The sequence below is a fragment of the Chanodichthys erythropterus genome, chromosome 20, assembly GCF_024489055.1.
Source record: "Chanodichthys erythropterus isolate Z2021 chromosome 20, ASM2448905v1, whole genome shotgun sequence".
Lineage (NCBI taxonomy): Eukaryota > Metazoa > Chordata > Actinopteri > Cypriniformes > Xenocyprididae > Chanodichthys > Chanodichthys erythropterus.
In genome coordinates this window covers 37,886,675-37,912,098 of record NC_090240.1, presented here as the reverse complement: position 1 = coordinate 37,912,098, position 25,424 = coordinate 37,886,675, and the positions used below count along the sequence as shown (strand labels likewise).

The 25,424-nt window shown below is 40.8% G+C and overlaps 2 protein-coding genes across 2 annotated transcripts in view; both read right to left on the bottom strand.

The window, feature by feature from the left end:
• Nucleotides 1-237: 237 nt before the first annotated feature.
• LOC137008827 (alpha-2,8-sialyltransferase 8F-like) lies at nt 238-9,763 on the bottom strand. The gene is made up of 7 exons (XM_067370544.1): nt 9,651-9,763; nt 4,136-4,216; nt 3,966-4,052; nt 1,422-1,566; nt 1,082-1,194; nt 903-980; nt 238-727 (listed from the first exon to the last, which is right to left on the bottom strand). Exons 2-7 carry the CDS (start codon nt 4,207-4,209, stop codon nt 238-240), a joined length of 987 nt encoding a protein of 328 aa, XP_067226645.1. The 5' UTR covers nt 4,210-4,216; nt 9,651-9,763.
• A 3,643-nt stretch (nt 9,764-13,406) lies between these two features.
• The window catches only part of LOC137008826 (alpha-2,8-sialyltransferase 8F-like), a 30,123-nt gene continuing 18,105 nt past the window's right edge, over nt 13,407-25,424 (bottom strand). Inside the window, exons 2-7 of the mRNA XM_067370543.1 lie at nt 19,954-20,034; nt 19,784-19,870; nt 14,910-15,054; nt 14,482-14,594; nt 14,303-14,380; nt 13,407-13,896 (exon numbers count right to left, since the gene is read on the bottom strand). Coding sequence (XP_067226644.1) covers nt 13,407-13,896; nt 14,303-14,380; nt 14,482-14,594; nt 14,910-15,054; nt 19,784-19,870; nt 19,954-20,034 — 994 coding nt within the window. The remainder of the gene's footprint in view (nt 13,897-14,302; nt 14,381-14,481; nt 14,595-14,909; nt 15,055-19,783; nt 19,871-19,953; nt 20,035-25,424) is intronic.

The following is a 25,424-nucleotide window of genomic DNA, read 5'->3' as shown; positions in this document are numbered from 1 at the left end:
TATATTTATATTTTGTTATTGGTGGTCCAACATTTATGTTAAACTTAAAATGGAATTTATAGTAATTTATAGTGTTAATAAATTAGTGAGTCCACAAACTCATTCTCTCAAATGGCTTGGTATGCAGAACATTTGCAGCTGGTATAGATATAGTATAGATAAAATAAGCTTAAAAGTTTAGATGATTAAATGTTTGTTTTCCTTGGTGTCGCCACCCCTCACAGTCCTCATGTGACCCTATAAATGATTTTCTAGATCCGCCCCTGAGGAGCAGGGCTGCAGGTGTAGTGTTAGCGCCCCCTGGCTGTGGAGCTGCAGCAGCCGCACAAACTCCTCCGGCATCTTGTGCATGCGGCGGCTCGGAGTCACCTGGTCGTAATAATGGTACGGAACCGGACGCTCCTGCAGGTCGCTGCCGAACGGCCAGAATCCGTAAACGTGCACGTGCTCACACAGTTCCAGCGCCGTGCTGATTAACATAAACCCCGTGGAGAGCCGCACCTCCCGCAGGCCACGCCCCTTCCAGAAGCGGTCCAGCATCCGCAGGTAAGAGGGGCTGAAGAACACCACCGGCTGCTGAGGTCTGATTGGCTGGAGGACTTTGAGGACTTTGATTGATGCAGCCGTGCAGAACGTGTAGGCAAAGGCGGGCATAATGAGGGTGGCGTTTCCGTACACACTGACCCGCTCCACCAACGGATCCGGATTCTTCTCCAGATTTTTGTATCTACAGACACACAGTTTTTTAAGAAACACTACTGACAGAATACAATGATTTTATTTAGAAATAGCAATTGTTAAAAACAAGAATCTGAGAACTTAAACTGAAACTTAAAGGTCTTAATTTAAATGTTAATTAAAACTTATGATTGTTTATGATCGGGGTGTTTGTGAACACTGACCGAATCTGGCTGGGGTTGATTGTTATCAGATCGGTCTTCATCCCAACATCACTGTCATTAACCGCTGCCAAATTAAACCTGAAAGAGAGAGAAAACATCATATTAACAGGAAGGATGGATGAATCCTGACGGATGTGTTGTGGTCAGTGAGGGAGCAAGGAATGATGGGATGTGTTTACCGTATGACGAAGTCTGCGCTGTCAATCTCACGTCCACAGCTGCTGTTTTTCAAAATCCCACCACTGCCGACCACAGCACACCGACCCAGACGCCGACCGGACCAGGGGATGTCCTGCACACACACACACACAAATATGTGGTTTATGGGGACTCCCCATAGGCGTAATGGTTTTTATAGTGTACAAACTGTATAATCCCTCTATACTAACCCTATCCCTAAACCTACTTTCTCATACTCAAGTCATCTATATTCATATAGCGCTTAGACAATACAGATTGTTTCAAAGCAGCTTCACAGTGATAACAGTTATCCACACACACACACACACACACACAAACCTCGGGCAGCATACTGTGAAGTGCTTCAGTCATTTTGTATGTTTTTGTTGTGCTTGTTTCATATGGGATGGTTTGATTGTCGGCTGTGTTGCGTTTGGTGATGATGAATGATTCTGTGGCGTTACAACAAAACTGCAGCCTGATTCTGTCATGAATAGAGAGAGAGATAGAGAAAAGTTTATGAGGATTACTTTTAAATTATTAATTGAGTGCAATTGGTAGTTTTCACGTGACATCACGCCCTGAGCAGAACAAAACAAGGCTTTCCTCCATTGCCTGAATCTGAATCTGAAATGCGTGTTTAGATGTAGATCGCATTGTCCAGAATCAGATGTCGGATACGAATGGCTGCGTTTACACTGATACAAAAAAATCCGATCTTTTGCTCACATCTGACACAGATCGGAATTAGTTGCACAAAAATCCACATGAGATCCGATTTTTTTCGCATCCGATCTGAGCCGCTTCCAAATGTGGTTTTAAATCCGATAGGTATCCGATCTCAGGACATGCGACCTACGTCTAAACACGCATATCCGATTCCCACTGGAACTGTGAGGGCGAAGGGTTTTTCTTGTAAGCCAAACGCTTCACTGTAGCTGATCTCTCTCTTCCTAACTCGCTCGAATTCATTAAAAAAAATGGAATTCTAAAACTACTAACTGTAGATAAAATATCAAATTACCTTTATTTTACGGCTTATATCCGTTCAGCTGTTAACTTGTCCATTCTGACAGGTAATTACGGCCACTCGACATTTACTATTTTTAATTGCACGGGCATTTAATCCGAGTGTCTACTATGTGCATGTAAAACTATCAATGGCAATCATTTTGGGGCATGAAGTAATGTAAACACAGATATCGGATACCAGTCGCGACTAAAGTGAATGTAAAAAAATTGGATATGGTCAATAGATCGGATCTGTGTGCTTCATATGTCCTGAAAAGTGAAGCTGCGGGCTTTTTGATCGCCCCCTGGTGGTTGGATGCAGTAAAGGTCATAAACCCCGCCCTCTGCATGCAAACGAACAAGACTTGAGTCAAAACATAAAAATAAATTATGCTTCAAATAAACTTTTCCTAAAGATGGTTTTGGTCATTTGAGGTAGTTGTTATCACGCTGATATATATTCAATTGTTCGTTTTTGTGATAAGTTTGATTTTAGCTGGCAATTTGATGCTATAGAAATGGGGCGTGTCGTTATGATTGACAGTTGTGATTGACAGCTTCTCTGAGGACTGTCGGAGCTTCGAGGGGAGATTGAAGATCTATAACTATTAATTTTCGATGTCTGTGTTATTTCACACAGACAAAATGAGTTGTTCAGCAGTAAACTGTACTAACTGACCTACAGGATCTGACGGATCACTGAACTTTTTTCGGTAACATTAAATGTGGGCTTTATAAGCTAATGGCAGTTACTCATTTTTAAGGGTATAAAATAATAATTAGCAGGACAAAACTAATGATAGCCTACACTGTTAACTCTTTTTTTTTGGATTTTTACAGTACAGTACTGGAAGCACGGTTGCCAGCAAGTTACTGTATTTTGCTTCACAGTAATTGTGCTGTAATTCAATTTACAGTACACAAGAACAGTACTGTAATTCTACAAAACAGTACTGTACTGTATTTTAACTGCATTTTCTACTTTTAGTTTGCTTCTGCTGTAATTAATAATACAGTATTGTACTGTAATATCAATATTGATATATATTACTGCTAAATATTACTGCAATTTTCAAAATAACTAATAATGTTATTATTATAATTTTATAATATGTAGTTATTATTACAGTATATACATTTATAGGAAGTAATATTAATAATGACAGAATACCTGCAAATCAAAAGACAATCCAAACAATGTCCGTTTTATTCAATCAATTAAACTATTAAAACCATTTTATTTAAAACCATTGCATGTTCAGTGAATCAGTATTAACGGCTGTTAAAGGGAAAGTTCACCCAAAAATGAAAATTCTGTCATCATTTACTCTCCCTCATGTTGTTCCAAACCTGTAAAAGTTTCTTTCTTCTGCTGAACACAAAAGAAGATATTTAAAGAATGTTGGTAACCATTGACTTCCATCGGATTTCATCAAAAATATCTTAATTTGTGTTCTGAAGATGAACGAAGGTCTTACGGGTTTATCTACTGAATTTGCTTTTTCAAAAAATATTATTGCTCTAGAAACAGAATAGCCTATTATTTTATAGGTAGAATTTTAAATTGTGTATCGTAATTCCTGTAGTTAGGAGATTCTAGCTTGTAAAAAGCGTTCACGTCCTTGTAGAGCTTGTAAATGCGGCTTCTAAGGCATACGTCTTTTGTCATAAAGATTGAGAGATGAAGACACTAAAGGAATGTCCAACTGAACATACAAGTTGTTCTTGTTGGTCAAACAGCAGAAGATAATCAGTACAATCTCCAGGCTATTCATCAGCTTGAGAAAAAAAATCCTTGAATGAAATGTTAAGTAGACAATAAGCACCTGTCAAATGCATAAGTGTGAATGTAAAGAGGTTAAAGACACACACCTGTTTAGCTCACGCTCAGTTTGGTTTGATTTGTACGGGCAGTTCAAGAAATCTGACAGCTCCTGCGTGAAGCTCTTGAAATTTATACTGAGAGGGAAACAAAGACATTTAATTAAATGGTCAGTTCTCTGAAATATCAGGATCGCTGGTTGATCTTCATTTTCACGCACCTTTTGGCCGGTTTGATAATGGAAAACTTCTGCCTGAGTTTTGCGCAGCGCAGCTGCTGAAGCGCTTCAGTCATCGCATCTCTGAAAGAAAAACGACAAGTCATTTTTATTTATTTCTTTTTTAATTTTTGCTGCTCATTAACTTTTACCAAGTCCTCTAAATGATCAACATGGTCAAAATAAACCTGATAAACCTGTCACACACAATCTTTCTGTCTTATATGTTCCTCCTCACTCTTAAAAACAAAGGTTCTCGTTCAGCAACGAATGCTCTTCCCTTTCAATGGACTCTTGGCTGGTCAGCGAGGCTTCTTGATGTTTCATTTCAGGATCTTCAGATCAGTGTTTTGGTTATTTTCTACAAAACTACAGGGGAATCAAAAGTTCAATGTAAATTTTACAGGATTTTGTTTTTATTTGGGTCTTTTTAAGGATTGAAAAGTTCTTCTTGGTGAACAGGATGCACAACAGTAAAGTCTAGGGCAATAATTTCTGCTAGAACAAGTGAATGAAAACAAGTAAAGAACAATAGATTCACTGTGAAATCAGATGATTGCTCAGTGATATATATATATATATATATATATACAGTTGCAAGAAAAAGTATGTGAACCACTTGCAGAAAATGTGAATAATTTTAACAAAATAAGAGAGATCATACAAAATGCATGTTATTTTTTGTTTAGTACTGTCTTGAGTAAGATATTTTACATAAAAGATGTTTACATATAATCAACAAGACAAAACAATAGCTGAATTTATTAAAATAACCCCATTCATAAGTATGTGAAGCATTGATTCTCAATACTGTGTGTGGTTACCTGATGATCCACGACTGTTTTTATGTTTTGTGATGGTTGTTCATGAGTCTCTTGTTTGTCCTGAGCAGTTAAACTGAGCTCTGTTCTTCAGAAAAATCCTCCAGCTCCTGCAGATTCTTCAGTTTTCAAGCATTTTTGCATATTTTAACCCTTTCCAGCAGTGACTGAATGATTTTGAGATTCATCTTTTCACACTGAGGACAACTGAGGGACTCAAACTATTAAAAAAGGTTCAAACATTCACTGATGCTCCAGAAGGAAACACGATGAACATTAAGAGCCGAGGGGTGAAAACTTTTGCACACAATGAAGATGTCCAAATTTTTCTTATTTTGTTTAAATATACATTTGGTTTCATTTAGTATTGCCCTTCGGAAGCAACAGAAGATACTTGCATGTTTCCCGGAAGACAAATTAAATACATTTTACCTTGATCTTCAAATTCCAAAAGTTTTCATCCCCTTGATCTTAATGCTTATATGTAAACATCTTTTATGTAAAATATCTTACTCAGGACAGTACTAAATAAAAAGTAACACGCATTTTGTAAGATCTCTCTTATTTTGTTAAAATTATTCACATTTTCACTGATTCTGCAAGTGGTTCACATACTTTTTCTTGCAACTGTGTATATATATTTACACGACGGCTCAGTTAGCAATCAAAACTGTGCTAGATAAGATAGGATAAGATAAGATAAGAAGCTAAACTACACATTTCTCGATAACAAGACTGACAAAAATAATCAGGAATGAAATCTAATAAACTTCAGTCTGATTCCTCCGTTTTGATTAGTAGCTAGTTATAATTTACGTGATTCATGTAATAATTAGCAGGCTAGTAGCCAAACTGTCAATGTGAGGGGGTCAAGAATAACATAATAATAATAATTATTATTATAATTATTAGCTGTTGTCTCTTTTAAGAGACATGGTATACGCCTGAGCTAAGTAAGCTTAAGGCAGCTGGGAGGCAGTTGGAGCGACAGTATAGGAAATCTAGCTTAACAGTTCACAAACTTATGTATGAACAGCATCAGATGGAATATCGCAACTCTCTAAAAATTACAAAAATAGAGTTTTATTCAACAATCATTAGTAGTGGGGCTTCTAATCCACGAGTATTGTTTAATACAATTAATAATTTAACCCAACCAATTACTAGGGTTAATCACCTCTCCACAGAGCAATGCAATGATTTTCAAAGTATTTCTCGTGTAAAATTGGTTTTGTCAATGAATTCTTCATCTTCCTTACTTGATCCGCTTCCAGCTACAGTTTTAAAAAAGTGCTTGCCAGCTATTGTTCCTCATATTAATGGGATTGTTAACACTTCACTTACTTTAGGGATTGTTCCCCCAGCAGCAGTCAAACCAGTTCTTAAAAAATCTGGGAGTGATACTGCCGACATGTCTAATTATAGGCCTATCTCAAACTTGCCATTTGTTGCCAAGGTTCTTGAACGGGTGGTTGTTGGTCAGCTACAAAATCATTTCTCTGCGAACAGACTACTAGAACCTTTTCAGTCAGTGTTTAGGGCTGGACATAGTACGGAGACTGCCCTTTTGAGGGTGATGAATGATCTCCTGGTTGCAGCAGACTCTGGGGCTTGTGGCATTTTGGTCCTATTAGATCTCAGTGCGGCATTCGATACCATCTGCCACGCTATACTGCTGGACAGGTTACAAAAGTGGATTGGTCTCTCTGGTAAGGCTTTAAAGTGGTTTGAGTCATATTTTTCAGAACGTACTCAATTTGTTTATTCTGGTACAAACAGATCTCAGACTGTTCCATTGCGGCAGGGCGTCCCTCAGGGGTCAGTACTGGGTCCTACTCTTTTCAGCATCAATATATTCAAAAGTATGGACTGGGCTATCATTGCTATGCAGATGATACCCAGATTTACATTAGCACTCAACCTCATGTTACATCAGCACTTTCAATCTGATTGTTTACTGAAAATACAGGTCTGGATGAAACAGAACTTCCTACAGTTAAATTGCTCAAAAACTGAAGTTCTTTTGGTTGGCACCCCAACTACTGTAAATAGCTGCAATAATCTTAAACTTACAGTACACGATTGCCAGATTCTCCCTTCTGTACAGGTGCGGAACTTAAGTGTGAGTTTTGATGCGCAGCTGACCTATAACACCAATTTTAAGAATGTTACTAAAGCAGCTTTTTATCATCTTCGGAATATTGCACGTATAAGACCATTTCTTTCTATGTCTGATGCAGAAAGGCTTATTTACCGCCACCAACTGGCAGTTTTAGTTTCTTATTCAGAGTATAATTAATTTTTTTTTAAATAATATATTTTCATATTAATAAAAAACATTAAAATATAGTTAAAATTCAGTCATCATTTACTGGTCCAAAAGTTTGTGTAATAAATTCTCTGTTGAATCAAATAAAATATTTCTTTCTGAATCTATGGTTTCACAGTTTAGTAATGTTCATGATGTTTATTTGAATTGACTTCAAATAATTTTAATCACCATATCATGTAGTTAATTAGATTAAAAAAAAAAAAATCAATTACTTGACAGCCCTAATAAACAATCTTATCTCTGATCCAGCGCCACACCAGTTCTGAAAAACTTTGACATGTCAACCTAAAAATGACATTTTAACAAAACACTTATGACTCCTCAGAAAACAACAACTTAATGACAGCAAGCACAATATCATAGGCCACTGTATTAGTGTCATTAAATAGGATAAAAAGAAAAACACAGATGTATAAACCATAAGTTAGTCTTAGAATTTATTAGCTATACTTAAAAACCAGCAAAACAGAGCCCAATTTGACTTCATTTAAGTACCAATTATTGAATTACAATGAAATATTGAGGTAAAAGCGCTCACCTGGACGAGTGTGTGTTTGGTGTGTAGTAAAACATCACACACACACCCTGAAGGATGATCAGGACCATCAGCAGCCTGAAGATCCACTGGAGAAACGCCAATGCCATCAGAGAGACAAGTGCATGAGTGTGTGTGTGAGTGTGTATATGTGTGTGTGTCGCCTTTAACCCCCGAGACACACACACACACAGTGTAACTCCGCCCCTCTCAAAACTTGCTGGCTTACTCAGTAAAATGTACAAACAGCTAATTTTATCATATGACCAAACTTGTGCTCAAAAGTAAAAGTGTGGAAGAGCCCTAAAAACACGCTGACAACAATAGGAACATTTGTAATCCAGTTTACTACTAATATATATATATATCATTCAGGCATCACATTATGAGCACTGACAGGTGAAGTGAATATCACAGACTATCTCTTCAACATTTAGTCCTCAAAGTTGATGTTAGAAGCAGGAAAAATGGTCAGGCGTAAAGATTTGAGCGAGTTTGACAAGGACCAGATTGTGATGGCTAGACGACTGGGTCAGAGCATCTCCAAAACTGCAGCTCTTGTGGGGTGTTCCCGGTCTGCAGTGGTCAGTATCTGTCAAAAGTGCTCCAAGGAAGGAACAGTGGTGAACCGGAGACAGGGTCATGGACGGCCGAGGCTCATTGATGCACGTGGGGGGCGAAGGCTGATCCGCGTGGTTCGATCCAACAGAAGAGCTACTGTAGCTCAGATTGCTCAAGAAGAGTTTCCCTCTTTCAAAACAACTGAATACAACACATCTCTCTGAGTGCCAAAAACAAACATTTTTTCTGAGGTTTACATGTCTTTAACTCAAAAAATGTAAAACATATCTTAATGCCATTTTAGATTCTTGTTCTTATGAAACTTTTCTTTTGAATTCTTCATTTTTAAGGCTCTATATGATTCGATCTCATAGATATAGCGATGTCAATGCGTTAACGTGTAGTTATGATACTGCGTATTTGAGCTCTTGGTAGCTTCAGAAGCTGTTAAGATGAAGAAAATCCCATCCTCCAAAAATATCCCTAAAACTGATTCAAATATATTCTTATAAATACACTTTTGAGAGCAAATTAATGTGCCTCAACTCAACCATTTTCAGTGGATTTTTGATACTCGGAGAGTTGTGTTTTATGCAATTCTTTTGATAGAGGGAAACAAGATACATTTCTAGTTTAAACATTATTTGTTCTTCAGACTTTCCTCTTTAAATGCAAGTGACACACATTTGGTTTTCGATCACTGAAAATGGGTAAAATTCAAGAATTTGAGCATGGAGCTGCTTTGAGATCCTCATATCTATGGGACTGAACTATATAGGGCCTTGAAAATGAAGATTTCAAAAGGAAAGTTTATTAAGAATGAGAATCTAGAAGGATATTAAGATATATTTTTAGAGTCACAGGCATGAAAACTTTGGAAAAGGAATATTTATGGCAAACTGACCCACATTTTGTGAAAATGTGTATAATTTACCAATTTACTCATGGAGCTAAGATCTCCATATCTCTGTGATTGAAACATTGAGGACCTTACAAATGAAGATACCAAAAGGAAAGTTTGTTAAGAACCAGAATCTAAAATTAAATCTTTAATACTTCTTGAGTTACAGGCAAAAAACACAAGAAGTGCTTTTTGCCATTTTTGAACTGTCACCATTGGCATATTCAACAAAGATTGCTTAAGTAAACAGATTTTAGTAATAGACCTACTAATCTCTGTGTAAATATAATAATGATGATCTCTAAAGTAATTTTTACACCCCTGTTGTCACAGTCACTACATTTCCCAGCATCCCTCCTGATCTTCACCTGTACTCTGTCAGCGATCTCCACACCTGCCACAGATCACCTCCTGATTATGGATCCCCTGCACCAGCACATCCTCTGTCTCGTCCCGTTATGTCTGTCATTCCAAAGTCTCATATGGGCCACCATTCCAGAGTTACATCCCGTCATGGTCGCCATTCCAGAGTCTCGTCCCGCCATAGCTGCCGAGTCTGAGCCCTCAGCCAAGATGGGCACCAAATTTGATTACCATACCCGTCAGCCACCTGCACCGCTCCCTGAACCTGAAAAATATCAACAAAATGGAAAATTTGGGGAAGTTTCTGAATTTTGACGCAGACCCTACTGCAATTATATAGATGAGAATTTAAAAATTCTCCTTTTGTGGTCTGAAAAAAAAAGAAAGGGCATATGGTACAAGTGTCAGAACCAAATCAAGCATAGATGCACACAAAGTTTGGTTTAAAGGTCCAATTTTTAAAACATCACTTCCTGTTTGTTGCTACTGCGCTGTTTGAGTTGGAGCTCCGTCAAGTTGATTCCTAATTGCCTGTTTCTTCTTAAAACTAGCGATATTGCGAAATTTGATTTTATCTGTCTCACCAAACTGTGTAGTTGGAGCTAGAGGCTGTGGAGAAGCAGATCCATGACCTACTAGAGAAGCAGGCCAAACAATGCTGGAAGCATCCCGGACTGACGCTCACAAAACCACTGTAACTTTGCAGTGCGGTGTTAACACTCCCGCTTCCTCTAATCCGTGTCCTTTTCCGCACAGGGCCCGAGCACTCTTCCCAGCCCTCTTTCACTCCGCACTGACACACCAAGGACCCTGGGGTACTTCAGCAGCGGAAGATGCAAGCAAGGACCTCTCCCCCTCCACCGCCCCAGGTCTTCGAGATCTTCACCCAGAACTGCTTCTCCCCTCTTTGCAAGGCAGAACCCAATGCTGTGGTCGTCGGTGACTCCATCGTTTGGCATGTCCACGCTACCTCAGCTAAAGGCAAGGTACACAGTCACTGCTTTCCTGGTGCTCGTGTTCTCAGTGTCACTGTGCAAGTACCCGCGATCCTGAATGGTGATGAGAGCATTGGCTAAAGCAGGAGTCTGATCGAGACAGTACGTAGCACATCACCCGCAATGAGAATCATTGTGCCTGGACCGCTTCCGACGTATAGACGAGGACATGGAAGGTTCAGTGGATTATTTGCTCTAAATAATTGGTTAATGTCATGGTGTAATGAAGTCTACTGAAATCAAGCTTGAAGAACCCAAGTGCAGCTTTTATTTACATGAATCCAAACATGAACAAAATACAAAATAAAGACCTGACTTGATTTGAAACAAACATGACCATGACCATAACAATTTTCTGTGATGACAAGGACAATGTGTGTTGCGTGTTTCTTCTTAGACTAGTTATTGTATTTAACCAAACTTGATATTGAATATCTGATATTCAAAACATGGGAATTTCAATTGCATCCACTTCTTCGGCTACAATCAATGCAAAAATTGCATGGTCTGCCATGAATTCAGCACACTACAGAAAGCACAAAGTGTCCGACCTGATGGCCATCTCTGTTCTCCTCCCCTGCCTGCAACCAGCAGATCTCGCCAGCTGGTGGCAGGCTAGAGTAATTAATCTCGAACAAGCCTATTCACAAGGGGAGCACATAGCAAGATCACACAAGGAGCAAGGGAATCACATGACAACAAAGCGTTAACATCAAAATAAAACTTGAACATGAACCAAAACACCGAAACTAGACATGACACATGGTGTAATGAACAGAAACTGCTCTCTGTAAATAATAGGAATCTTTTCTGGGAGTGACCTAGGCTCATCTGTAGCAGAGGAGCCTTTTCTCAATATTATTAACTCATCTTTATCTCTAGGTCATGTCCCAAGACAGCCTCTCATTAAGAAACCACAATGAGATCCAAATGAATTAGCAAATCACAAACCCATTTCAAACCTTCATTTATGTCTAAAATACTAGAAAAATTGTGTCCACTCAAAAGTTAATATATTAAAGTTTTATTAATGTTATTGTGGTATGAGGCAGGGCGGGGCTGAGAGCTGCGGGACATTTTACGCTGCTGTTTTTATAATGCTTATATGCTGCAGTCAACCGCTGCCACTCCTTTCATTTTGTTGTTTATGTTTATTTTACAATTAAAGTTACATTTAATGTCTGCCTCCTTCACTGAACTTGAACTTTGTTACAGTTGCGTTTGATCACATTATTCACATTTTTACATTATTTTATTTCATTTTACACCTTAAATAACAAGGAATTTAAAGTAGTTTATAGTCATTAGCAAGTCCACAAACTCATTCTCTCAAATGGCTTGGGTATGCAGAGCATTCGCAGCTTAAGCCAGTGTTGGGGAAAGTTACTTTTGAAAATAATGCATTACAATATTGCATTACTCCCTAAAAAAGTAACTAATTGTGTTACTTCATTACTTTTTTATGAAAAGTAATGCATCACTTTACTTTTGCATTACTTTTTTCTCACAGGGGCTGGGCTTGCTTGTTTGTTTTTTAATAACAACAAAAAAGTTCTATTTTTGGCAAAAAGGCTCTTTCACAGCAAAAGTGAATGCATATTTACTCCTGTATAGTAGAGGGCGCAGCTAAAACAAACCTTTCAGCTGTGCTGCCATTCTGGATTAAAGAAGAATAGGATACAGAAGACAGAAGTTCTAGTTCTTATTTCTAAATCTAATCTAAAGTATTTTTTGCTTATTAGTATGGTTGAATTAGGTATATTGAAGGTCAGCAGCAAAGATATTGGTTAATAACTGAGATTAAATACATAAAGTATATTTGTGTAATTTAATATAGTTTATTATTACAGGTTTGCAAAAATTCTGAGATTGTTTTTATTCATTTTGAGGAATACTGAATGTTCTCGTGCAAGTGAGATGAGTAAATGCATGTTCACATTTAGTCTAGAACTACAATAACCATCATGCTCACACAGCGCACACAACACCTCTGTGCTTTATTTCTCTCAACAGGGGGACGGGAGATCTGTCACTCAATAAATGTGAAAAAGTAACTTGTGTTACTTATTTGAAAAAGTAACTTAGATATTTTGTTGTAAATTGAAAAAGTAATGCGTTACTTTACTAGTTACTTGAAAAAGTAATCTGATTACGTAACTCAAGTTACTTACCCCAACACTGGCTTTAGCCATATGTATACTTCACTTTTTTTATGTGCACAGCTTTGCAAAGTATACTTTATTGACTCATACTTGTACACAGGCATTCGAAACATGCGCAGCTGAGCAATCAATTGAGTTACAACTCATGTAAATATATTTGGATTTTGTCCTGCTAGATTTGTACAAATGAGGAAACTTTCTAACCTCTTCGCACAATCTCTCGTCTATGTAGGCCTTCATTGTCGCTGTAGCTTGCATGCGTTCTGGTCTGTTGTGTTTATGCAGGTTTTCTTCAATAACCTTATGAATCGACGCCCCAAGGCACGGATGCCACCTTGTGGATAAACTAATTACTGCAAAAAAATGTAAATGTGAATGTGCGACCTGCGCGTACAAAGTAATCTGGCGGTGCGCATACTCATCTGATGACGAAATTATGTCACACGTACTGTACACTGACCCCTGCATATGCGTAAAAAGTGGGCTTTATATGGACAGCACACCCCTCATATAGATATAGTACAGATAATATAGGCTTAGTAGTACAGATGATCGAATGCTTGTTTTCCTTGGTGTTGCCACCCCTCACAGTCCTCATGTGACCCTATAAATGATTTTCTAGATCCGCCCCTGAGGAGCAGGGCTGCAGGTGTAGTGTTAGCGCCCCCTGGCTGTGGAGCTGCAGCAGCCGCACAAACTCCTCCGGCATCTTGTGCATGTAGCGGTGCGGCTTCAGCTGGTCATAATAATGATACGGAACCGGACGCTCCAGCAGGTCGCTGCCGAATGGCCAGAATCCATAAACGTGCACGTGCTCACACAGTTCCAGCGCCGTGCTGATTAACATAAACCCCGTGGAGAGCCGCACCTCCCGCAGGCCACGCCCCTTCCAGAAGCGGTCCAGCATCCGCAGGTAAGAGGGGCTGAAGAACACCACCGGCTGCTGAGGTCTGATTGACTGGAGGACTTTAAGAGTTTTGATTGATGCAGCCGTGCAGAACGTGTAGGCAAAGGCGGGCATAATGAGGGTGGCGTTTCCGTACACACTGACCCGCTCCACCAACGGATCCGGATTCTTCTCCAGATTTTTGTATCTACAGACACACAGTTTTTAAGAAACACTACTGACAGAGGGACTTAATGATCATATGTGTGTACGCAGGGGAATATATATCTCTATTTAACCAGAATACATCTTTAAGAAATTTACAATGACCTGAATGTCATTAATTGAATCTGATTTATTTTTATATAGGGATGCCAGTAATAGCCAATGAATGTGGTTTTGAGTAAAGCTGTAGTTAGTTATGATTTTATTTAGAAAAAACAATCATTAAAAACAAGAATTTGAGAGCTTAAACTGAATCTGAGTGTGTGTGTGTGTGTGTGTGTGTGTGTGTGTGTGTGTGTGTGTGTGTGTGTGTGTGTGTGTGTGTGTGTGTGTGTGTGTGTGTGTGTGTGTGTGTGTGTGTGTGTGTGTGTGTGTGTGTGAACACTGACCGAATCTGGCTGGGGTTGACTGTTATAAGATCCGTCTTCATCCCAACATCACTGTCATTAACTGCAGCCAAATTAAACCTGAAAGAGAGAGAAAACATCATATTAACAGGAAGGATGGATGAATCCTGATGGATGTGTTGTGGTCAGTGAGGGAGCAAGGAATGATGGGATGTGTTTACCGTATGACGAAGTCTGCGCTGTCAATCTCACGTCCACAGCTGCTGTTTTTCAAAATCCCACCACTGCCGACCACAGCACACCGACCCAGACGCCGACCGGACCAGGGGATGTCCTGCACACACACACACACACACACACACACAGACACACACACACACAAACTTATATACTACCTCTACCCCAAAACCTACCCATCACAAGAAACATTTGGCATGAAACACATTTAGTAGGTTTTTGTTTTAAGCCACAGGAAGTGTCCTCATAAATCATGTTTACATTGTAATACCAATGTCATTATATACATTTCTGCCTTCATAAACCAGAACACACACATTATGCACACAACAATGCCAACGCACACACACATACACATACACACACACACACACACACACACACACACGCATGCACACACACACACACACACCTCGGGCAGCATACTGTGAAGTTCTGCAGTCATTTTGTATGTTTTTGTTGTGCTTGTTTCATATGGGATGGTTTGATTGACGGCTGTGTTGCGTTTGGTGATGATGAATGATTCTGTGGCGTTACAACAAAACTGCAGTCTGATTCTGTCATAAACACACAGAGAGAGAGAGTTTATGAAGATTCATGTCACATGAGCAGCTTTATCAGTGTCATCTCTGTGAAAATGACCACTTCAGTATTCAAAGGTAGATTTATTGTTTGAACAGTTTTTAACAGCTTGTCTCTTTAAACTCAGTGACTCTGAACAACAATGACATTAGTTCCAACTGTTCCAACTGTTCCATTAGTTCCAAGCTCTTGCTTTTCAGTTGGGTTATAGGTAGTTGTTTGTGCTTATGTGTTTGATCAGGGGTGCTTGGACATTCTTGTTTTCTCCATGTGTTTTTGGATTATTATTATTATTATTATACGTCACTTCCTGTTGCCAGTGGGTGGCGCTATTACTATAACTGAATATTGCCTTGTTGTTGTCTTCAGGGCAAGACTCTTCTCTGTCATGTTCACTAGTGGGAGTGCCCTAATCAGCCACTAGAGGGCACTCCAACCCGGACTCTTGGTCTCACTGTTGGACTTCATTACCCATAACTCACTTCCCGGACTCATTATCCTGTTTCACTGCACTCAGCTGTTTTGTGTTTCTTCATTAGTGCCTGTCTATTTATACCTGGTTTGTCTCTGCTTTTATTATGGTGTCTTCATGGATGTTCCTGGTCTCTCTGTTTTTGTTTTCTTTGTGTTTTTCTTGTTTTGTGTACAGACTGTTACTGTGGATTTTGACCCTTGCCTGTTTCTGGATTTACGCTTTGGATTACCCCATTAAATTGCTGCAAATGGATCTTGCCTGTTCATCTCTGTGATTTCCTGTGACTGAAGACACCATCACAAATAGATCCAGCAGGATTGGTATACGAATCACTCCTCCGGCTACTATGAAGGAGCGGATGGCTTGCCTTCAGAATTTGACTACCCTGAAACAACAGGGGAGTGAGGTAGGAGGTTTTGCCCAGTTGTTTTGGACCCTGGCGGTGGAGCTGGGCTATAATGATGCGACACTAATGGACCTTTTGAATGTTTGCCTGGATTGGTTGACTTGTTGCTTCTGTGGGAGATGAATGGACTGAAGGACCTGGATTTTTGGGGGTTCGTCCACTATCTCCACCAATCGGTAAAAGGAGGAGGAGGAAGAAGGCTTCCTTCATCCTTCTTTCAGGCTCGGAGGCCTTTCCAGAATCCGCTCCAACCAGTGAGTCTGCTCCAGAGTCTTCTCCAGCCAGTGATTCCGCTCCAGCCAGTGATTCCGCTCCAGCCAGTGTTTCCGCTCCAGCCAGTGAGTCCGCTCCAGCCAGTGAGTCCACTCCAGAGCCCGCTCCAGCCAGTGAGTTCGCTCTACTCAGTGAGTCCGCTCCAGCCAGTGAGTCCGCTCCAGAGTCCGCTCCAGCCAGTGAGTCCGCTCCAGAGTCCGCTCCAGCCAGTGAGTCCACTCCAGCCAGTGAGTCCACTCCAGAGCCCGCTCCAGCCAGTGAGTTCGCTCTAGTCAGTGAGTCCGCTCCAGCCAGTGAGTCCACTCCAGAGCCCGCTCCAGCCAGTGAGTCCGCTCCAGCCAGTGAGTTCGCTCTGGTCAGTGTGCACGCTCCAGCCAGTGAGTCCACTCCAGAGCCCGCTCCAGCCAGTGAGTTCGCTCTGGTCAGTGTGCACGCTCCAGTCAGTGAGTCCACTCCAGAGCCCGCTCCAGCCAGTGAGTTCGCTCTGGTCAGTGTGCACGCTCCAGCCAGTGAGTCCACTCCAGAGTCCGCTCCAGCCAGTGAGTCCGCTCCAGCCAATGAGTCCACTCCAGAGTCCGCTCCAGTCAGTGAGTCCGCTTCAGCCAAGGAGTCCGTTCTAGCCAATGAGTCCACTCCAGAGCCTGCTCCAGCCAGTGAGTCCGCTCCAGCCAGTGAGTCTGCTCCAGCCAGTGAGTCTGCTCCAGCCAGTGAGTTCACTCCAGAGCCCGCTCCAGCCAGTGAGTCCGCTCCAGCCAGTGAGTCTGCTCCAGCCAGTGAGTTCACTCTAGTCAGTGAGTCCACTCCAGAGCCCGCTCCAGCCAGTGAGTCCGCTCCAGCCAGTGAGTCTGCTCCAGCCAGTGAGTTCACTCTAGTCAGTGAGTCCACTCCAGAGCCCGCTCCAGCCAGTGAGTCCGCTCCAGCCAGTGAGTCCACTCCAGAGCCCGCTCCAGCCAGTGAGTTCGCTCTAGTCAGTGAGTCCGCTCCAGCCAGTGAGTCCGCTTCAGAGTCCGCTCCAGCCAGTGAGTCCGCTCAAGAGCCTGCTCCAGCCAGTGAGTCCGCTCCAGCCAGTGAGTCCACTCCAGAGCCCGCTCCAGCCAGTGAGTGCGCTCTTGTCAGTGAGTCCACTCCAGAGCCCGCTCCAGCCATTGAGTCCGCTCCAGCCAGTGAGTCCACTCCAGAGCCCGCTCCAGCCATTGAGTCCGCTCCAGCCAGTGAGTCCACTCCAGAGTCCGCTCCAGCCAGTGAGTCCGCTCCAGCCAATGAGTCCACTCCAGAGCCCGCTCCAGTCAGTAAGTCCACTCCAGCCCCGCATGCTCTCCCTGTCAGTCCTGTGATGGCCAAGAGGGCTGTCTTCACTTTTTATGTTTTGGCGGTCTTGCGTGCCTGGAGGATGTACTCAGGCGTTTTTGACTCTGGACCAGTCTCTCGAACCGGGACTCTTGGTTTCACTGTTGGACTTCATCACCCATAACTCACTTCCTGGACTCATTATCCTGTTTCATTGCACTCAGCTGTTTTGTGTTTGTTCATTAGTGTCTGTCTACTTATACCTGGTTTGTCTCTGCTTTTGTTATGGTGTCTTCATGGATGTTCTTGGTCTCTCTGTTTTGGTTTTGTGTTTTTCTTGTTTTGTGTACAGACTGTTACTGTGGATTTTGACCCGGTTTCTGGATTTACGCTTTGGATTACCCCATTAAATTGCTGCAAATGGCTCTTGCCTGTTCGTCTCTGTGATTTCCCGTGACATTCTCAAACATGTGACGTTTGGGGCAGACTGGATTGTATGCCTGCGTTACAACAACTTCCTGTTTCGTGGCGGTAATCGCATACATTAGCACTTAGCCAAGTGTTGCATGATTTAATGTGTTTCTAGCATGTTTGGTACTTCATGGCATATTGAAATGTGCTTCTGGGAGTGAATTACAGTGTAAAGCATGTCATTTCCTGTTGCCAGCAGATGGCGCTATGAATAACTGAATATTTGCATGTAGATGTCTTTAGTCCAGGATTCTAATAAAACATGAAGTTTGGGGCAGAATGGACATTGTACATCAACTTCCTGTTTCATGGTGAAACATCGAATTTTGTTAGGCCGCCACGGACATAAAAACTCAAGATCTTCGCAATTTAACGTTGCAAAGGCCTTTAGATTAGACAGACCAAATGTGATGTTTATCTAATAAAATCTCTAGGAGGAGTTTGTTAAAGTACAACGTCTGGAAATGGCAAAAAAAAATTGCAGAGAAAATTCAAAATATCTCACTTCCTGTTGGGTTTACAGATTTTGCAACCAGGGACTTTTTTTGTAGGTATTGGGCTGTTACATGTGCCTACCGAATGTCATACCTGTACGTGAAATGTAGTGCGAAGGGTGCTTAATTTAAATTTTGTAGCTTTTTGCCACACCTAATTCTGAAACCCATATCAGACCTAAATTTTCACCACATCTGACGCGTGTGCAAAGATTCATGAGTTTTCCAGCATGTTTAGGCTCTCAAAAATGCGATTCATTTCGGAGATTGACTGAAGGGTCCTCACACCATTGGTACCATAGAGATTCGTTCTGCCTCAGCATCCAGTCTTCATGTTGGGTCCCGCCTGAGGACTCTGTCCAAATCACAGGTATTGCCGTCTCTTGTCAGGCAAAGGGAAAACCCCTCTGGTGAGCCAGATCCAGCCTTGACAACACTCCACACCTTGATCTTTCTTATCCACTTCCTCTTACTCTTCCTCCTCTGCCTCTCAGATTGTTTCTATCTATTGTTTGCTTGTTTAATGTTTTGCAGAAAGAGTGACTTATTCAGCAAATGGGTTTGAGAAGTTGGTTCAGAGAATGTGGTTTTGTGTTTAGCAATTGTGAAAAACTGTAATATCATGATTCTAAAACATCAAACACTGTCAAACCAACATTTGAGATGCTGCGATGTGATTGGTCCACTGGTTAGTCCAGTTATCCAATCACAGCCTCAAAGTCACACGAGACTTTTGAGGGATTTAGCCAGTAAAAATGTTTCCATCGTAGTTTATGTGCGTCTTCTTATCGAATACAAAAATCTATCCGCCTCAATTGAGCGATGCGCATTTTTAGAATGTACGCACATCCTGGCGTTTCCATCCAGCGTTTTTAATGCGATATCCCAAAATTTGCATAAAAATAGCTGGTTGGAAACATACCTATTGACATGTAACATCACAAACACAGATTTCAGAACAAACCACATTTGGGAGTTTCTGAAAACTTCAGATTTCAGTAACTGTTATGTTTCGTAAAATGTTTTATGAAATGATTATGGTTTCACATAACATCTATCTGAACAGGTGTTGCTCAACTTCTTGTGAACATATAAAGACACTGAATGAAAGATGAAGACAATAAAGGAATGTGCAACTGAACATACAAGTTGTTCTTATAGGTCAAATAGCAGATTATGGCATCAAGATCCCCAGGCATGAGAAAAATGTAAACTTTGAATGCAAATCAAATCACTTTTGGTTAATAAGCACCTGTCAAATGCATAAGTGTGAATGTAAAGAGGTTAAAGACACACACCTGTTTAGCTCACGTTCAGTTTGGTTTGATTTGTACGGGCAGTTCATTAAATCTAACAGCTCCTGCGTGAAGCTCTGGAGAACTATACTGAGAGGGAAACAAAAGCATTTAATTAAATGGTCAGTTCTCTGAAATATCAGGATCGCTGGTTGATCTTCATTTTCATGCACCTTTTGGCCGGTTTGATAATGGAAAACTTCTGCCTGAGTTTTATGCAGCGCAGCTGCTGAAGCGCTTCTGTCATCGCATCTCTGAAAGAAAAACAACACAAATCATTTTTATTTATTTATTTTTTAATTTTTGCTGCTCATTAACTATTTCTAAGTCCTCTAAATGATCATCATGATCAAAACCACTGATAAACCTGTCGCACAGAATCTACTTCATTCTGGTTGCTCCTGTAGGTTGTTCTATGGTTCTATGTAAATTTTACAGGATTTTGTTTTTATTTGGGTCTTTTTCACAAAATGTTAAAAGAACAGAATGCACAACAGTAAAGTCTAGGGTAACAACTTCTGCTAGAACAGATGAATGAAAACAACTACAGGGTCATTTGCGTCAAATCAACCAAATTTCGGAAACTTCCCTGGCTCAAATTTTGGATTTTGTAAATATTTTTTCTGTAGAAAGACAAACATAAATAGTAATAAAAGCCATATATAAGAAGTCACAGGAATACTTTTAGAGTTACTTTTAGACTTAGAATATGCATATTTACTGAGTAATCCATTTTCACCTGAGATTTGAAGCCAAATTAGAGGAGTATAAAACTGACTTTGGAAAGACGGCAGCATCATTATTTTATTTTATTTTTATTTTATTACATCATTAGTTTATTATCAGAGATTGGTAGATCTATTAGTAAAATCTGCTGACTTTATCAATCTGTGTTTCATTATATGCCAACAGAGACAGTTCAAACATAGAGAAAAAGCACTTCTTGTTTGCATGCCTGTAACTCGAGAAGTGTTAAAGATATCTTAATATCCTTTTAGATTCTGCTTCTTAACAAACTTTTCTTTTGGTATCTTCATTTTAAAGGCCAATCCCAGAGATATTTGTTAACATGTTATTCCTCCCCTACTCTGTTCATTACAGCATAAGGCGCTTCTATTATGTTAAATACGGTACGGTGTGCCGTAGGTTGTTTTGCGCATGTGCAGCGCGGGTTGTTCAGTGTGTATGAGACGGTGAGGCCAGAGGCTGAATAAAGTGGTGGAAATAATAAACGTTGTGTTTATTTAGAATAACATGGTAGCAGAGGATGGTTGAAGGATGGCAGCGAGTTATAAAGTTCCACCGAAGTTTGATGAAGCCAGGCCATACGAGTGTTGGAAAAATGAAGTTAACATCTGGACGCGGGTTACAGATCTGGATAAAAAAGAAGCAAGCCCTTGCTGTCGCTTTGGGGCTTGAAGGGAGAGCACGTGATACGGCAATGGAAATACCTGCGGAAGATTTGGACTGCGATAACGGCATGGCAACGTTGATGGCAAAGCTGGACGGCGTGTTCCTTAAAGAGGAAAAAGATTGCGCGTATGAAGCATATTCATACTTTGATGGCATAACAAAGAATAATTCCGTTTCCATGGAGGACTACATAATTGACTTTGAACAGCGATAAAACCGGATGAAAAGGTATAATATGACGCTTCCTGATGCTGTACTGGCTTTTAAGCTTTTAGACACGGCTTGTCTCGATGATAAAAGCAGACAACTGGCACTGACGGCCAGCACCGAGCTGACGTTCTCCTCCATGAAATCGGCTCTAAAAAGGATTTTCGGAGGGAAGACGACAGGCTCATCAAACGCAATACAGGTGAACCAGGACGTGGCGTTTTTCACAGAACAAAGACCCCAATGCAGAGGAAAACGGATCACAACTTTCCAAAGTGGACAATTAAAGCAACCATTAGCGGGAACTAATCCACTGGATAAGTTCGGTAAGAGATCCAAATGTGTTATCTGCCAGTGTACATTTCATTGGGCTAAAGACTGTCCCCACAAGAAAACTGAACAAGTAAGATTAACTACAGAGGTTACAGAGAATGTAACATCACTTTGTTTACAAAGGCCGCCATCTCAGATGCAGAGATATTTATGACTGAATCATTGGGATCAGCAATTATTGGCACTGCTTGTACTCGTACTGTGTGTGGGGAGAAATGGCTGAAAATCTATATTGATGATCTTTCCCAAGATCAAGTACACCAGTTGATGCAAACAGAAACTCCTAGTTGCAGACCATTTCGATTCGGCGATGGGAATTTGTTATATTCCACAAAAAATTTGAAACTGCCAGCTAAAATAGGACTGACAAAATGCCAAATTGAAACTGAAGTTGTCAAGGCTGACATTCCACTTCTGCTGAGTAAAACATCACTGAAGAAAGCAGGGACCGTTTTGGACATGGTTTGGACAAACAATGCATTCCTCTTGAATTTACTAGTTCTGGACATTACTGCGTCAATATCAGAGGCAAAGAAACTAAAAAAGGTCAAACTGAAGAAAAAGTCCTAACAGTGACAGAAAATATGTCTCCAGATGAGAAACGCAAAGTCCTTCTCAAACTCCACAAACAGTTTGGTCACGCGTCAGCAGACAGGTTACAGAGACTCATTCACAGTTCAGGAAACAATGATAAAGAATGCTTTACTATTTTACAACAAATAGTATCTGACTGTGAAATATGCCAGAAGTACAAAAAGACAAAGCCAAGGCCTGCTGTGGGGCTGCCCTTAGCTTCGGAATATAACGAGACCGTGGCAGTGGATCTACACGAGCTGGAGCCAGGTGTGTGGTATCTTCATATTATCGACCACTTTACACGTTTCAGTGCTGGAAACATTGTTAAAACTAAGAAGTCATCTGAAATTGTAAACTCCTTCATTCACACTTGGATAAGTGTCCATGGCGCCCCCAGAGGCTGTACAGTGACAATGGTGGAGAATTCAACAATGAAGAGATCAGAGACATGGCTGAAAACTTTAATATTGAGACAAAAACAACAGCAGGGTACAGTCCATGGAGCAACGGACTACTTGAGAGGCATAATCAAACGCTTACTGAGATAATCCAGAAGGTCAAACGAGAAAATGGATGTGACTGGCAAACTGGCCCTCATGGCCAAGAACAGTATGTTGAATGTTCATGGCCACAGTCCATATCAATTAGTGTTTGGACAGAATCCGAACCTTCCTTCTGTATTAGTCGACAAACTACCTGCTCTAGAAGGAACCACTATGAATGCAAGAGTTGGAGAACACATTTCAGCATTACATGCTTCTAGGAAAGCATTCACTGAAGCAGAGACTTCTGAGCGGATAAGAAGAGCACTACGTAAACAGCTCAGACCCACAGACGACATGTATGTGACGGGAGACAAGGTATACTACAAAAGAGCAGACTGTCCTGAGTGGAAGGGACCAGGAGCAGTTATCGGTCAAGATGGAGCTGTTGTGTTTGTAAGACATGGGGGGACTCTTGTTAGAGTACATCAGTCCAGGCTCTGCAAGATAAACTCTCAGGATCAGGAACCTGCACAGCAAACTGTTCAGAACACAGACACAGCAAATGAAAAATGCAGTTTAAACAACTCAGATGGTGAAGAAAACACAGACAGCGAACAGGAAAACATCAGCGACGATGAGGTGAATACAGGAGAAGTGTTCCATCCTATGACACAAACTGAAACAGATCACAATGTTAGTGATAACCCTGTCTCTTCTGCTGGTGTGAAGATAAGAGCAGGACAGACCGTGACATTTATGAAACGGGATGGTGATGGGCTACAGAGAGCTAAGGTTTTAGGCAGAGCAGGTAAAGCCTCCGGAAAATACAAACACTGGTTTAATTTGCAGCATATTCAACCTGACGGCAGTGATGGACAAAAGGAGCCAGTGGATATGTCATGTGTTGATAATCTTAACATTGAATCAACTGATAGGGAGAATGACGTACTCATTACAAAAGACATTTCATTTGATGCAGCCAAGCAGGATGAAATTAAGAATTGGAGCAAAAACAATGTTTTTGAGGAAGTTGATGATGCAGGTCAAAAGTGTGTTTCTACCCGATGAGTCTGTAGCCTCAAAGAAACTCCCAGTGGCATTATCCCCAAAGCTCGACTTGTAGCCAGAGGTTTTGAAGAGCTTAACATTCAAAAGCTACAGAAAGACTCCCCAACATGTGCTTCCGACTCTCTGAGGCTATTGTTAGCAGTAATCTGTCAAAATAAGTGGCAAGTTCATTCTATGGACATCAAATCTGCTTTCTTACAGGGTATGCACTTGTCCAGAGAAATCTATATCCGGCCCCCTCCTGAAGCAGAAAAGAAAGGCATTCTATGGAAACTAAACAAATGTGTTTATGGTCTTGCAGATGCATCACTGTATTGGTACAACAAGGTGAAAGACATCATGCTGGTTGGATGAACAGTGTAAGGTTACTGGAGTACTCGCATGTCATGTTGATGATTTTCTTTGGGCAGGCTCAGAAAACTTTTCAACAGATGTGATACCCATACTAAAGTCTGCATTCCATGTTGGACGTGAAGAACATGACAATTTCTGCTATGTCGGAATGGACTTTGTCACTATTAATGGTGTAGTTCATGTACATCAACATACTTAAATTGAAAACCTACAGCCTATTCGCCTGCAAGCAGCACGTGCGGTGCAGAGAGATGCCTCGCTTAATGAGACTGAAAAAGAGCAGCTTAGGTCAGAAATAGGACAGGTACTATGGGTTGCAAAACAAACCAGACCAGACATTATGTTTGATGCAAGCAGCTTAGCGTCTAATATAAAAAAATGCCACAGTCCAGTCTATTCATGAGACAAATAAGGTCATTAGAAAGATTAAATCTGAAGAGGTGACTCTCAAGTTTCAGCATTTGGGAAACAATGATGCTCTGAACTTTATTGTTTTCAGTGACGCTTCCCTTGGAAATCTCCCTGATGGGGGCACACAAGGGGGAACATTGATTGGTCTCATGGGAGAAGGAAGGAAATTTCCTCCTCTCAACTGGCAATCTAAGAGAATTCGACGTGTGGTGAGGAATACTCTGGCGGGGGAAACTTTGGCCCTGTCAGATGGAATAGATAATGCTGTGTTTCTGGCTACCCTATTTTCTGAGCTCACCACTGGAAATGCTGAGATGAATGCTCCTCCCTTGATCTGTGTTACGGACAATCACTCTCTGTTTGATGCACTTAAGTCAACGAAACAGGTCTCTGAGAAACGACTTCGACTGGACATCAGCAATATAAAAAGGAGCTCATACAGAACAAAAGGATAAAGAAAACACTCTGGTCCGATACAAAAACTCAACTCGCTGACTGTCTTACAAAAAAGGGAACATCTGCTCTGGTGTTATTGAAAGCACTCAGTGAAGGACTGTAGATATTAAGCTTAAAAGGGTAAATTTGAAAAGATTGAACACTTCCAATTGTGTGGGTTAGGGTTAGGGTTAGGGTTAGGGTTAACAACTGTTCTGTTTAGGGTAATTTTGGACTTTGTTTTTTTTACTTATAACTAAAAAAACAAAAGGAAGTTTTTATTTCTTTAAGTAAAGGGAGATTGTTAACATGTTATTCCTCCCCTACTCTGTTCATTACAGCATAAGGCGCTTCTATTATGT